Source organism: Heteronotia binoei, chromosome 1, assembly GCF_032191835.1.
Source record: "Heteronotia binoei isolate CCM8104 ecotype False Entrance Well chromosome 1, APGP_CSIRO_Hbin_v1, whole genome shotgun sequence".
NCBI lineage: Eukaryota > Metazoa > Chordata > Lepidosauria > Squamata > Gekkonidae > Heteronotia > Heteronotia binoei.
Window position 1 is genome coordinate 132,617,197 of NC_083223.1, and position 15,922 is coordinate 132,633,118.

General features: G+C 41.1%; 1 protein-coding gene across 1 annotated transcript in view; it reads left to right on the forward strand.

Annotated features, from left to right (window-relative positions):
• Positions 1-15,922, forward strand: part of PLEKHG1 (pleckstrin homology and RhoGEF domain containing G1) — a 250,879-nt gene that overhangs the window by 229,181 nt on the left and 5,776 nt on the right. Inside the window, exons 9-17 of the mRNA XM_060238686.1 lie at positions 4,866-5,048; positions 5,205-5,300; positions 5,529-5,615; positions 8,610-8,643; positions 10,366-10,461; positions 11,913-11,951; positions 12,269-12,291; positions 13,610-13,795; positions 15,488-15,598. Coding sequence (XP_060094669.1) covers positions 4,866-5,048; positions 5,205-5,300; positions 5,529-5,615; positions 8,610-8,643; positions 10,366-10,461; positions 11,913-11,951; positions 12,269-12,291; positions 13,610-13,795; positions 15,488-15,598 — 855 coding nt within the window. The remainder of the gene's footprint in view (positions 1-4,865; positions 5,049-5,204; positions 5,301-5,528; positions 5,616-8,609; positions 8,644-10,365; positions 10,462-11,912; positions 11,952-12,268; positions 12,292-13,609; positions 13,796-15,487; positions 15,599-15,922) is intronic.

A 15,922-nucleotide genomic window follows, 5' to 3' on the forward strand; every position in this document is an offset into this window, starting at 1 on the left:
TTTAATTAGTCAAGAAGGGCAAGGGTCCAGATCACATGTTGTTGGGCACACAGTTAAGAGGATTCTGTCAGCTTCCTCCCGGCTGAGTGTTTTAAAATGATCCAAAGCTGGTCCCGAAGACAGGCTACCTTGAAGCTGGTAGGGTAGAGTGCGGTGGAAGGGAAAGGAGGGGGCTGGCGGTGGCTGGCAACAGCAGTGGTGGTGATGAGCTTCGGGGGGGGGGGGAGGCAGGCAGAGCATGGTGGAAGGGCTGGTGGGACTGGCAGCAGTGGCAAGCTTTGGGAATGGGCAGGGCGGGCGAAGCGTGGCAGAAGGGAAGGGAGGGGGCTGGCAGTGGCTGGCAACAGCAGCGGGAGGAGTGAGAGATAAACTAGGTGGTTGTCTTGGGCACTGGGAGGGGGGAGCCCAATTCGGTGCACCCCTCCTGGCGCCCTAGGCAACCACCTAGTTTGCCTAATTGTGAGCCAGCCCTGGGCCTGAGTGTGTGACAGTCTGGTGCTGGGGAACTTCTGTGCAACCTCTTGGTCTCTGGCCTATGGGATCCCATTAGGTTCCATCAAATGGTTTCATGACCATGCAACCAATAAGTGGCTGACTCACAAAGACTGTCTTGCTCAATACAAGCCAGGTTTTCCTGCCCACCTCATTTTTTAAAAAACAATATTTCCTTATTTCAAAACTTTTTAAAAAAGTTATCAAAGATGCAAGTTTTTACTTATTTGTTTTCAAATGAGCAACCCTAACTGATGTGAATCACCACCAACAAAGGAAACAGATTTGTTACATGAGGAAGTGTCTCCAAAGACTGGCAAGAAGTTCTGTAGAAATCTGTGTGTGAAGATATAAAGGCATCATTGTACTAAATGTAAAGAATGGTATCTAATGTAAATTCTTCTTGTGGTAAATGAAGCTTCCCTTGTTTAACTGCACTGTTTTCTCAGAGGTGGGCTAGATACAGTAATAGTTTTTCAGTCAAAAGGATTAGTTTATCGTCCAAAGTGTTCCTCTGGTACACAGATTCTTTTTTAATAATTCTCATGCAGCTTTCCAATTAACTTGAAACTAATGGGTCTATTAGAATAGGATTTTTGCACCATCGTACAAGTCTTTAAGCCAAGGTTTGCCAGGGCTCTGGATAGGTTTCAGAATTGGTACAGAATTCCTGAACCAGTTATATAAATTGGAGTGGAAAGAGTGGAAAGTCATGAGCAAATTATCTTTTCTTCACCAATAAAGAGCCATCGGAATGGAAGGTGTTTCCATTCCAATGGGCAGGATAGAACTCTGAAACTTCTAATTTCCATAGTATATGTGAGGCAAAAATAAACACACCATACTTCAAAGGTAGGCATGTACATGAAAATAATAGTATAGGAAAAACATGCATGAAATAGCTTTTAATGCAGATGTGGATTTTATTTGGAATCAGTGTGGTCAGTTCATGTGTAACTGAGATCAGGAGATGCAGCAAGTTTATTGAGGTAACTGTAATATGAGATAGAGAACTTATTGGCATTCCGCCCATTTCTTCAGTGGCATTTGTATCATGTTTGTATGTAACTCTTCAAAACATTAGGCACTTTCTTACATGCTGAATAATACAGCGATCATTTGCAAGTGGATTTTGCCATTTCACACAGTAAAATGCAGTTGCAAAGTGGATTGAAAGTGTATTATTTAGTGTTTGTAAAAGCACTCATTGTTCTAATGACATGGAGCAAAAACTGGTATGGTTTATGGAATCTAGTGGCTTTTACTCGAGTGGGATTGAAACAGTGCAGAGCTGGGCTCCATCCTTTGTTTGCTGAAAAGGGCCCACATCTTTAATATATTTCTAAGAGTGGCTTTGTCTATTTCCATGTAAGTGCTGTGGGGTTGTATATCTTTGAGTTTACTGAAAATCTTAGCAATTTTGCAAATGCTGCCAGTGGGAAGATTGCTGAAGACCCAGAAAAAGGGAACTGGTTTTGGGCCAGAAAAAGGGAACTGGTTTTTGCAGGGTTTTTTTATTCTAGAATCCCTTTTAATGGAGTAAATATGAAATGAGAAGTTTTGGAATATAGTTCCAGTTATACAAAATAAATCATTAACAGAAACTGGAAATGGAACAATACATTTTATAATTAAGATTTTAAAAGAATAATATCGTATGCCTTTCTGTACACATCTCAGTGTGTTGTAGTTTTAATGGAGGACTGAGCAGACCCACATTCAAATCTTCATTCTGCCACGGAGCTTACTGGGTGACCATAAACCAGACACTTCCTCTCAGCCTAACCTTCCTTACAGAGCTGTTGCAAGAATAAAATGGAGGCCATGTATACTGCTCTTTGAAGAAAAACAAATAAAATGATAGATGACTGTTCAGATAAATCACAAAAATTAGTAACACCACTTTGTAAAAGTACAAATATGGTACTACTGAGATTTACTAGGTTGATAATCTTGGAATTCTGCTTATATTTATAGAAAAAGTACTTGAATTAGGCACCATAAAAATATGGTTGTCTGACAAAATGATGATCTTGATACTCTTAATTTTGGCCTTTCTGAATTGGTTACATTGGACTTCTGTTTGTACTTGAGGAAATCCTCTAGGTTTCTCTGTTCACATGTAACATAACCATGTATGAATGGCTTCCATGATGGTGTCTAAAAACCAAATAAGTTGCTTTGTGCTACAGTATTATACATAGTTGTGACTGGATGTGCTTTAAAAGCTCCTAAGTGCTGTATAAACGTGATAGGGTGTGAAGGGTTAATGCCTCACAGAGCCAGAGAGCCTTGAGTGACAAGCTGCTCAAATGGATTTCATTGGATAGCATCAGTTGAGAAGAAAGTTGGGAACTGACTGCTGAAGAGAATTCAGTTTAGCACTGACTGACTACTGGGAAGGTGGCAAGGAGTGGGAGCACTGCTGAAGACCCCCATTTGTGCCAGAAAAAGGGACAGAGCTTCTAGTTTAGGGAGGTAATTCCCTGCCAAGTTGAAAAGGGATATAGCTCTAAACAAGGCCGGCGTGTGAGAGTAGGCCAACTAGGCGGCAGCCTCGGGCACCACCTGGCCTAGGGGTGCCATGAGGCGCCTCCTCTCCCCATGCCCACACCAGTCCTGACTTTGCCCAGGCTTCCTGAGGCTCAGGAAGCCTGGGCCAAGGGCGTGGGGCCGCAAGTGCCCGCTGCCACTTTGCCCAGGCTCCTCGAGGCTCAGGAAGCCTGGCCAGAGGGGGGGGGGGTCGGGGCTGCAAGTGCCCACTGCCACTTCACCCAGGTTTGGGAAGCCTGGCCAGAGGGCTCAGAGGTCAGGGCTCTGAGCGCCTGCTGCCGCTTCGCCCATTTATTTATTTACATTAGACTTTTATCCCGCCCTCTTCGCAAGCGGACTCAGGGCCTCCACAAGCGAGGCTCAGGAAGCCTCCACAAGCGAGGCTCAGGAAGCCTCCACAAGCGAGGCTCAGGAAGCCTGGACAGAGAGGAAGCCTCCACAAGCGAGGCTCAGGAAGCCTGCCAGCACCCGCTGCCGCTTTGCCTAGGCTTCCTGAGGCTTGGGAAGCCTGGGCAGGGGGGGGTTGGGGCTGCGAGCGCCCGCTGCTGCTTCGCCCAGGCTCCCTAAGGCTCGGGAAGCCTGGGCAGAAGGGGGGGCGGGGCTGTGAGCGCCCACACTCCCTGAGGCTTGGGAAGCCTGGGTGGGGGGAGGCAGGGCTGCAAGCACCTGCTGCTGCTTCGCCCAGGCTCCCCAAAATAAGGAAATATATAAAGTGTCTGCTTAACCAGACAGGAAGAGAACATGGAGGGGGAAATCCTGTGTGTGAGAGATGGAAGAGGTTGAGATCACCATACTAGTAAATGAAGAGGACTGGAGGACTTGGCCCTATGCAGAGCTTTTTTTGAGCAGAAATGCAGTTCCGGCTGGCTTGGCATCAGGGTGTGTGCCCTAATATGCAAATAAGTTCCTGCTAGGCCTTTTCTATAGAAAAGCCCTGTGTGAAACAATGGTGATGTTAGAGGATGTGGCCTAATATGCAAATGAGTTCCTGCTGCGCTTTCTCCCCCACCCCATATATTGGCAATCAACAGATATAGAGGCTAGAAGTATGTGGCAGATTGACTGAAAAAGTTCCTAGCATTTTCCTGCTGTTTTATGCTTCAAAGACCCTTTGGCCTTTCCTCTACTTCATTCTAGTTTGTGTATGGGAGCTGAACTAAAAAAAATCTGAAAGATTCCCCCTGATGAAGCTGCATGCAAAATGCACTGGGTCTGTATAGTAAAGATTCTATTTCCCTCTGCACCAATTTGTTTCTTCATTTTATCTTGGTGCCACCCCATTTTTCTTCACTTTGCTTCCCTGTCCACTGTGGTATCATATTCTTTCCTCGTTCCTGCTTCTTTCCATACATTGATCACCTTTCTCAGTCATGTTGGTCCTTTTGGCCTGCTAAGTCCTGAAATGATATCTCTCGTACAGTATGCCTATTAAACCATATAAAGGTCATAAGAACATAAGAGAAGCCATGTTAGATCAGGCCAATGGCCCATCCAGTCCAACATTCTGTGTCACACAGCGGCCAAATATCCATGTAACAGAGTAGTTTGTGCATCTGAATTTGCTACCTCATAATGTGATATTAGGATTTGTGAAATGCTGACTAGTTTACCATTTGTTCATTGTATGACAGATATATTTATATTGTAATATACAATGAGAGAATGGTTACAATTATATTCTTGTAGAATAAATGTTTTTTCATTGTAAACTATTGAAGGAGTGTGATAGTTGCTGCATCATTCTATGAGGTTTGCCACATTAAGCTATTCCATGAAACAGTATGTTTAATGTGATTGCTACACTATTCCTCATCTTTCAGGAGATACAAAGCTTACTCACTAACTGGAAAGGACCAGATCTTGCAAGCTATGGGGAGCTGGTTTTAGAAGGAACATTCCGCATTCAGAAAGCAAAAAATGAGCGAACTTTGTTCCTCTTTGAAAAACTGCTGCTTATTACAAAGAAGAGGGAAGAGACGTTTACCTACAAAGCCCATATCTTGGTACGTCAATTGTACTGGTTGAGGGAAGGGTAAGAAACAGCATACTTCAGGGCAGAGGAAGGAGTCTAGATATTTATAAATCTTCAAAATATTAAATGTATTTGATTGAACTAAGTGACCAGATTTTCTTTCATTGTTCTCTTTTCTCTGTTGCAGTGTGGTAATCTCATGCTGGTAGAGGTGATACCAAAGGAGCCTCTTAGCTTCAGTGTCTTCCACTACAAAAATCCCAAGATGCAGCACACTGTTCAGGTATTTAAAAATGACATAATATTTCAAGTATGTTCTGAAACATGACATCAAGGACAAAATGTTTTATGTCTGTATCCTGTGAAGAGCTACTACAGTTTGTACCACATTGCAGCTGAAGTCACTGGGGGCCTCCTGAGTACTCCACCAGTATTTCTACCAAAATTTGCCCTCTGCTAATGTTCACACATTATCCCATTTTTGTAATTTTTCTTTTCTTTTTTGCTACAGGCTAGATCACAGCAAGATAAACGCCTTTGGATTCTTCATTTGAAGAGATTAATTCTAGAAAATCACCCTGCCAAAATTCCAGCTAAGGTAAATATTAGCAATTTTATTTGTAAGGTGTGAATTTTTCCTTACACGTTTATTCTAGCTCTGTACACAGGACTCCTTCCTTTGGATTGCAGTGTCTGACTTCGTGAAGATAGCTCTGGGACAGACATTGTAGCCCCCTGACACAGTTGGTAAGTGCCTTGCTTAGACAGTAGGTCAGCAAAAGGGAGAGAAATTGGCCATATATGTGTGCTTGAGGTTGTGCATTCTCCTGGTCTTTTAAAATGTGAGGGGTGCATTCTCCACTTCATTCTCCAGCAGTTCCTGGGGTGCTGCCATCTAGACTATTGGGAGAAGTACTTTCTCTTGGACACAGGCAGGATTGTGAGGGGTTTTTTCCCCTCTCACTGGTAGGAGGGACTTCTCTCTTTCCCTGTTCAGCTCCATCTGATTTAGTATAAAGCAACCTCATGGATGTGGTCATGTGCAGAACGGAGGTGTGTACAGATATTGTCCAGAGGATGTTTGTCCAAACTTGTTGCTTTCTTCATCTTGATCCTGTAGTTATTCTTTAATGGCTCATATTCTTAGTTTACTGTTTGGTTCAAAAGCTTTTTTCTGTGCAAAGCACCTTCACAATTCTTCCTTATAACCACCTTAGGACAAATTCTGTTCTCTTTCATAATTCTTTTTTAAAAATCCAGCCATATGGATGGGGGTGGAGGATCTGAGATGCTGTAAATCCATAGCTGAGCATTGGATATTGTTTCATTTCTCTGAAAGTCCACCTCTTGAATAGTTATAAACTGCTCCATATAGTTGTGTATCCCTATGCAGAAATTGTATGAGGGTCAGATCCTTTGTCCTACTTGGATTATAAAGTTTTGAGAAGCAGAAACAGTGTTTTTGCTGCTGAATTGTGATGATCACAACATCCAGAGACAACAAAGCTGGCTTGCTTGAACATGTAACTTCAAATATTGCTGGTATGTGTGTGTGTGTTTAGGGAGGAAGAGTAGCACTAAAAACATTGTTCCTTTTTGTGCAAAGCTATAGAGACAAACCTAAGGCCAACTTTAGGTCTTGTTCAGATATGATCTTGAGAATGATGGTACTACTCCGCTTCTGGAGTTTTCAGGTGTGCATACTATTAGGCTTGCTCTGAGGGAGTTCCTTTACTCCATAATCTGTATCCCATTTAAAATGATCTTGTACTAATTTACCACATGCCTGTTTTAAGTCCATTGCTTAATATTTTCTGTTTAAATGTATTTCTCTATATTCTTACCCACTAAAGCAGCTTTCAGACATCATCATAGAATCAGGATCTGAATAATGTGTTTATACTCTTATTTCTTGGCCACAGTGGAAGGGCTGGAGATGATAGCAGAATGTCCTTGCCTTTATAGAACTGACGTAAAGGGAATTTAGGGATTTACAAATCCCTTTTCTAATATAATAATGCTGTTCAAACAACTATATTCCTCTGGTGTCTTAAAAGAGTAAAGTGTAAAAGGCAATGGCAAACCACCCCGTAAAAAGTCTGCCATGAAAACGTGAAAGCAACGTCATCCCAGAGTCACCCCAGCTATTGGTGCTTGCACTGGGGATTACCTTTAACTTTTTCTACCTTAAATATATTGCAGCATGAATATAAAGAAGGAATCAAACTATACATTTTAGATTATAATTTTTAAGACAGGGAATGTTTGTGGTTATAGGGTGTAAGGGAACTGTTGGTGAAACACCACACTGATGTGCAGCAGCACTTTTCTAAGGCCCAGCTCTTACATAACTGAAGTTGTGCAAGTGTGACACCTAGTGGAGAAATATCTGGGCTGTTTCTCTAGGCATGCAGGCTTGTATGCTGTTTTGGAAAGGTTCCAAACCAGGCAATTGTAACAAAGTGACCATCAGGCATACATTCAGTTATAATGGTTTCAAATTACACCAATAGTTATCTGCAGTTCTCTCTCTCCCCATTTTCCCCAAACAGCCTATATGTTGCTTTCCCCCTGTTATTTTGAAATAGGAGCACAATCTTACTCTTATTTCTTGGCCACAGTAGAAGGGTGTGGAGATGAGAGCAAGGTCCTTGCCTTTGTAGAACTGACATAAAGGAAATTTAGCCTCTCATACAAATCCCTTTTCTAATATAATAATGCTGTTCAAACAACTATATTCCTGTGGTGTCTTAAACACCACAGGAATATAAGTAGATGGTCCTTGAACAGTAGTTCCATCATATTCTTGAAACAGGATGACATGATTCATCTTTGGAGGTTTTGGGGAACTGATATGGTTCCAGAATGGAGGTGCACCATTAAGTAACTCCCTGTTCTGGTAAATTCTCTTTCTCTTTACCTGCAGCCTTCAAGCGGTGTAGCAACAGCTCCCCCCCTCCTTTCTTCCTGCAAAAATCTACTATAATGACATTAAAAAAATAGCACTATTTTTCATTTTTCTTGCAACATCTGGGCAGAACAGTGATAGCTGTTCTGGTCACTTTTTTCTTTAGTTTTCATTATCTCTATAGCATAATTAAGAACTAGTGTCATTTTTGAATTTGTGGTTGAAGAGGAAATTTTAATGTGAGAGGGAGAACTTGGAGTTCCTAACTAGAGTTAGCTGAAATTGAGGGGGGTGCACAAATTGTTCCCTGGAAATTGAATATAGGGTTAATGGGTTTTGTTTTGTTTTTTGCATAATAGCAGTGTGGGGTGGGAAATTTGAGATATGGTGCTATGATGTAATGGTGCAAATTGGCTCATGTTTTAAATAAAATAGATTAATGGAGGCATATCCAGTCTTCCCCCAGTGTTGACAAGAAAATCTAGGAAGTGAATTATTTCAGTGGTGCAGTAGCCACATATATTTGCATCCCCCATTGCAATTCTGTAAAAAAACCCAACATCTTATGGTACAGGTGAGGTCAAAGTAGCAGGTGATCCTACCCCAATTCAGATACTAATTGAGACTGGTATTTGCAATTTTCATAGAAACCTCACAGTTAATGCACAATTTTTTGTTTTATAGGCCAAGCAAGCAATTCTCGAGATGGATGCTACCTGTAAGTGTGTTTCTTTCAGCAGTTAAATAAAAAACTGTGAGGGAGGAAGAGACAGTGTGAAGAGAAAATATGCAATAGCCAACAAGGAATACAAATGTTAACTATCACCAAGTTTCCCTCCTATTAGGTGAGGTTGACATAGTTATGATGATGTGTTGTTACTGAAGCCTGGTGGACTTCAGTTGATGGCCTTGGGCAAGCCACTGTCATTTAGCCTCAGTCCCAACCTGCAGTATGTGGATGATAACACAGGCCTACCTTACAGGGCTGTCATAAGAATTACAGAAGTAAAAAGTATGTATCATCTAGTTTGGCTTAGTCTGGCTGTAGCTTGCTTGTGTTGTTGCTGCTTATCATAGTACATATGTAAAGATGACTTGTCAAATGCCAAACATGTTTGCAAATGTATATAATGGACATGTATTGGCTGCAGCTCCCTGTTAGTGTTTCTTCAATTCGTTTTTTTTCTGAGAACTTATTTTCAATTTCAGCAGGAAAAACTGGGAGCAGTGGAATGCTCTCTTTCATTTTGGAATGAATGAACTATTTTTAAGACAAGGACTGATTCCTCACTAGCAGTTGCTCCACCCCTGGGCTTCTGCTTTTCCTGGCTCAAGCAATCAATTCCACACCAGTTGCTGTGCAGGCTCATTTTGATCTGTGTTTTTCTCCAATTTCCCTCGTGACTTCTAGAACCCTAAAAAAACAAGAGCAGGAAACTGCAAGGGAAACTGGAGGGAGTCGTGGATCAAAATGCGCCCATGCAGCAACTGGTAGGGAATTGATAGCTCAAGGATTTATTAATTCCAGGTGTATAACATGGACATTTTAATGTAAGATAGAGTTCTATGTATACTGCTTTATTGTTTAAAGGTGATTCATTTTGTCCACAATTAAAATGCTACCATGTGTATGATGATAATACACATAAGAATTAATTCAAATAAAAAGGTTTTTGTTTCCCATTTTCCAAATCTGAAATTTTATATCTCAAGACGACACGGTTGTCCACAATCATATAAAAAAGTCCCAGGCTGAACTAGATGGACCTCTGGTCTGAGCCAGGACTCTACTTATCTGGAGTGTTTTCTTAACAATACAGAAAAGGGTGTTTAACTACATGAATGGTGTTTTTTTTACCTATGCTTCTCTAGGCTTAATGCTTATTGTGGTATATGAACCTGTAAAACAAGTTATTACTAGAGCTAGGTTAGAACTTGACTTAGTATTTTGGTTGCCTTTTGTCACTTCTTTGTACTTTCCTAAGGTTCCCTCTTCCTCTCATCTTTTGTTTCGTCCATCTTTAAAAGTGTACTGCCCCTGCTGTTTGGCTGCACCACCACATTAACATGCTGCTCTATGTAATTATATCAGCCTGCTGTACTGAATATGAATGACCATAGCCTAGGTGGAACCATAGCCCAGGTGGAACTTAAGGTAGAAAAAAATACACTTTAAACATTTAATTTAATTTTGATAGTAGCAATCCAGCCAGTGTAACTTGAGAAAAAGACATCATTGTAAAATAAAGTTTGGAATTTTCCCCATAAAGGCAATCTACAGGTAACAAGAGAATGCAAATTAGGGCAGTTTGCAGAAACAATTTGAAGCACTTACATTGTTTTTACAGTAGGGAGAATTTCTTTTCAAAGTGGTTCGTCTGATGTATCCATTAATACTTAATTACTACTTTTTACTACTGTTTCTTCCATTTCCTTATAGATCACCCAGGGTTCCATTATAGCCCAGAAGGAGAGACAAAAGCATTGAGTAATTCTAAAGAAAGGATTGCCCCGCAAAGGGTGAGAAGGAAATCAGGTAATAACAAAACTTGCTGTCTTAAAAAAAACACTCCAAAATCAAACTTTTTAATCATTTATGGTGATTGCCAATAAATTAGATTAAAGAACTTTAAATTTGAGTTTAAATATTACTATCTGGATAAGTCAAGGTTAGGAAATAGTCCAAGGTACTATCCTCAATAATACTGTCAAACTCAACAGGATGCACTTTTAAGTCAGTTAACTTCAGTGGACTTTAGAAGAGTGTAACTCTTCTTAGAATGTCAAGTCATTTCTTCTGAACCTTGCCCTAGAGTTCCATGAAAAACCCAGTTTTGTGAGTAAGTCCACAGAATGTCTGCTTCCCCATCCAGCAGTGCATGTTTAACAGTATTGCATAATGTGTTTGGTGTGTGTATGGGTTAGGTGTTTGGACATTTTTCTGCTGCTTTTCTCCCTCAGGGGATCCAGAGAAGATTACAGAAATTTCCAAACCATCTGATTTCAATAATGTAAATTAACTAACAATACTGGATGGGACCTAATCACTAGGCAGGTTATTGTAGGCAGAAGACTGTAGGCAATTTAGATTTCACTCTTCAACTTGTGCCCAAGGGCTTCTGCCTTTGGCTAAACCCAGGCAGAGGAGAGAAAACAAAACTGCAGGTAGCATTATAGCAGCCTCTTCCCAACTTCCTCCTTTGCTGGCAATGTCTCTGGCAAACTCCAAGTTCCAGCTGGTTTGGTGTCAGGGGGTGTGGTCTAATATGCAAATAAGTTCCTGCTGAGCTTTTTCTACAAAAAAAGAAAGCCCTGAGTAGCATGGTTGTAAAATATAAATAGGAGTGCCACAACTGAAAATCTCCACAGACAACAGATTGACACTAGTCCGCTATAGACAATGCCATGCACTGTACTGGCATTGAGCAATGACACAGACCTTCACTCCCATGTACAGACTAACTATGACATTACAAGGAAGGGGGGAGGCTGAACCAGAGAGCAGTCCTAGCAGCATCCATTAAGCCTGTCTAGGAAGGTCATTTTAGACTTCTGGCTTAGGAAGACACGCTCATCAGAAGGCCAGCCACTCAGTTGCTGCCACCAGCCCGCTGGATTTGGAGTAAGAGAGGTGGTAGCTGGTGGTAAAATTGAAGGGCTGCAAGGTGGAGCAATGAACAGGGTCTCTCCACCATGATATGGAACTGGCATTAGTTTGGAGGACATTGGGATAAGGAGGGCGGATCCTTAGACCACTTAATCCATGCTTTTTGCCTGCCTTGATTTCATGTGTTCTCAGGCTTGGTGGGGCAGCTAAACTGTGAAGCCGATTAACATTGGATATTAAGAGTCTCCCATTTTGCCCTAAATCTTTAGCCTTCCTTCTCCACCTCTCCTGGGTCATACCAACAGCCTGCTTTGTGAAGTGATTTGTTTCTGGAAAAATAATAATGTACCTGAGATGTTGTTTTTCTTTTTTCTTTTTAGAACCTTCATCCAGAACCCATAAAATTATAAAGCCAGATGGTAAGTAATAGTCAAATTATGGAACTTTAAAAATGATAAATATCCAGTACATCAAGCAACAATAAATATATATGTAAGAGTAATTCCATGTGAATATTATTTAATAACTACACCTAGGTCAATCTGTTATAGCAGCAGAATCATCAATCTGGCATCAAAAGTGGCAAGTCTCCCAGTGAACTTGCAGCTGTCATACTGCAAAAACAGCAGCAAAAATACTTCAAAGTGTGAAACTGCTGGATTTCCATTTGTTTCCATTCATTTGATTTTTACACAAATTGAGATTTAGGATTATTTGATTTTCTTTTTAATTTCAGAAATGGGTCCAGACATACAAATGGTAAGCTATATATGTTTCCTCTCCTATGAATTGAAACTGCACTGTTTGTTATTTAGATCCATGATAATGAATCATTTTAGTTTTAGAGTTTTGTAAATAGTTTGCTTTCCCCAAAATAATTCCAGCTGCATCAACTCCCTCAGACTTACACTTCTCTTTCCCCCCACTTTGCTGGGCACAATTTAAACCCTTTTTTCATTGCAAAGGGCACAGAGGCAACTTGTGCCTGTGGCACAAAATGCAAATGACTCCTTCACATATAAATACTAATTAGTCTGGGGCATAACCCTCTTGGAAGCTAAGCAAGCCATACTGAAAATGAAGGGAACTGAGCAAATATGTGATGCATTATGCTCCAATGGAAAGATCTGCCTGTGTCCTGCTTTGCAACCCATAATGGCACCCCATCCTAGCCACCTGTTGTACATCATGGTGGATCTGCATCTGAGCAAACCAGGTAAATGAATAGTCAAAAGGACTTACTGCACACTCATGTGTTAGTTCCAAGCCCACAGGGTGCTTGAAGATTGTTGCTTTGCACTTCATTTGAATTGTGTCTCTCACTGTTATGGTATAAACCTCTTGTCCTGCTCTGGGAGAGGCTGTGGCTCAGTGGTAGAGCATCTGCTTGGCATACAGGAGGTCCCAGGTTCTATCTGTGGTATTTCCAGTTAAAAGGTCTGGCAGTAGGTGATGTGAAAGACCTCTGCCTGAGACCTTGGAGAGCTGCTGCCAGTCTGAGCAGACAATATTGACTTTGATGGACCGAGGGTCTGATTCAGTGTAAGACAGTTTCATGTGTTCATGTGAACATTACAGACTTGGTTTTCTAACCTTTATACAAATAATATACTGAATTTGGGCAACTATGTATACTGTTTTCATCTATTTGACTAAGCTAACAGGAATCAAGGAGGGGAGAAAACTTTTAGGCTGGCCTGTAGGCTTGTGAAATAGCCAGGTTAAATTTCTGCTAAAAGATATAAGACATATAATTTTCAAGCTGCCCTGTGGGCAGCTGAACCCAAGGATGCAATGTGGAGGAAGAAGAGGAATGGAATAATAGCCTGGAAGGGGGGTGGGCATGAATCTTCTGCTCAGAGGTACAAACTTTGTGTGGGTTGTGCTAGAAAGAAACAGAAACAGATGCAGAAGTGGTAAAGAGCAATGTCCCCTGCCATCAGCCCGCCTCATCTGAATCATCAATTGGAGATTATCTGAAAAACTGCTGATCCTGGCAGGGTTGGGACCTGGCTGTCTGTATTAGTATAGCATAAGAATGCCATGCTCACTATAACAACATATGCTTTTCTCCAAGCGGATCAGTATTGAAGGAGCCCTGCTGTCTCAGGCTGAAGCTCTTCTCAGTCCCAGGAAAAGGCTTTCATTGAATCACAATGGACTCAAGACTGGTGAAGCTGTTTACAGTAGTAATCAAGAAGATAATATTCTTATAGGCGTTACAGATCAGACAGATGCTGATGATGAGGAAGAAACTGAACAGGTAGCCTCCTTTCTTTTATGGAAGTGAAAAAGACATTCAATGATATATACAGTGGGTTGTATCAACTTTTAGCCAAAAGAGCCTGCAGTTGTCATCAGTGATGCTGAAGATAAATAAGACACGTATTAGTTGTTGTAGATTTTCCAGGCTGTGTGGCATAGTCTTGATATTGTGAGACCAGATGTTTCACCAGCAACTGTGACTGGCATCCTCAGAGGTGTAACCCAAAAAACTGGAGTTCTCTCTGGGTTCTCTCAGTTTTCTGGGTTACACCTCTGAGGATGCCAGTCACAGTTGTTGGCAAAACGTCAGGTCTCACAATGCCAAGACCATGGCTACACAGCCCAGAAAATCTACAACAACCAATGGACTCCAGCTGTGAAAGCCTTAGACAACATATAAGACATATTCTGTACCTATTATTGAATTTAATATCCAAGTGTGGATGTAGCTGCACATGACAGGATTTTTACAAGGTAGCAGAAGGTTTCTGCCATTGGTACACCCTTTCCAACCTGATTTCCTTGAACCTGTCAGCACTGCTGCTGCTGGGTACAGGGATGGAAGTACCTTGCAGGTGGTTCTTTCTTCTGTTACTAGTTTCAGGTTAGGTATGGAGCCAACGGCTAGCCTTTCCATCTTCCTACCTACTCTGTTTCTATCTGCCATTCTTCCAAGGAGCTTGGGGCACTGTACATGGGTCTCCCTCCAACTGATTCTCACAGCAACATTTTCTGGTAGGTTAGACTGAGCGATATTGATTGTCTGAAGATCATTTAGTGGACTATGGCACTCAGTGAGGATCTGAATCCTGGTCTCCCCACCTGCATTAGCATTTCCAAGCAAAATATCAAACAGATGTGATAGAAGCTTCCTGTATGTAGAGATCGCCATCAACTAGAAAATGGTTAGGTAAACTGAGAGACTATGCATTGATGGCAAACCTGACCAGTTTTGTGAGGCTAGGAAAAAAAAGACAAACGTTGGAAATAAAATGGCTTCCTGTGCATTAAATTCCTTAATGGATGTTTTAAGATGCTGTAAATGTAGGTAACATTTTATATATTCTGGAAACCTTATATATTTATTGATCTGACTTTACATGATATTTTTAATAATTATTGAATGAGGTTTTTCTTTTTGTATGATTGTTGTTTCTTACTAATATTTGTGGGATGTTTAAAATTTATAGTAACAAGCCTGGAAGTGCATTCTATACTAAATTACTCCAGTCTAAGTCCATCGATGTCAGTAGGTTTAAATTGGAGTATCCCTAAGTAGGATTTCACTATACGTCATTCATTAATGTGTTCTGTTTGTTTTTCCAATATTTCAGCAGCTTCGTTTACTAATTTGGAATTTTATTCCACAGTGTTTATTAACTCAATGTACTAATGTTTATCACTTTTTCATGTTTATAAGTATGCATTTTGATAATAGAAAAAGTTAAGGATATGGATGGCTTCACAGCTACTGAATTTCAGATCAGCATCTTTGTAAACATTCTTCTTAGGGCCCATCTGCTCAATAAGCAAATATTCAGTCATGAATGTTGCATATGATGATGACTTTTCTGACCCCAGACAGTGTGTAAAGGGCAGTACAAAGCTCTGACACTGATCGGATTTGGCTAATGGCTTTTCAGTGTAACAGACTATTCACCATAGCATAACTTTTTTTTCTTTACTGCAGAGCCCACAACAAAATTCACAACAGAAATCAAAAGGAGGCCGCAAAAGGCTGAACAGTCAAGTGGCTGAAAATGTTGAAAAAAGAAGAAGTGTTAATCTTGGCAAAAGTGAGGTACTTAAGCAAGCTGTGGGTGACATTGGGCCAAACAACACTGTCAACTTAACCTACCTCACAAGGTTGTTGTGAGGATTTAATGGGAAAATTATGTAAACCATTTTAGAAGACAGAAGAAGAAGATACTGGATTTATATCCCGCCCTCCACTCCAAAGAGTCTCAGAGTGGCTCACAATCTCCTTTACCTTCCTCCCCCACAACAGACACCCTGTGAGGTGGGTGGGGCTGGAGAGGGCTCTCACAGCAGCTGCCCTTTCAAGGACAACCTCTGCCAGAGCTATGGCTGACCCAAGGCCATGCTAGCAGGTGCAAGTAGAGGA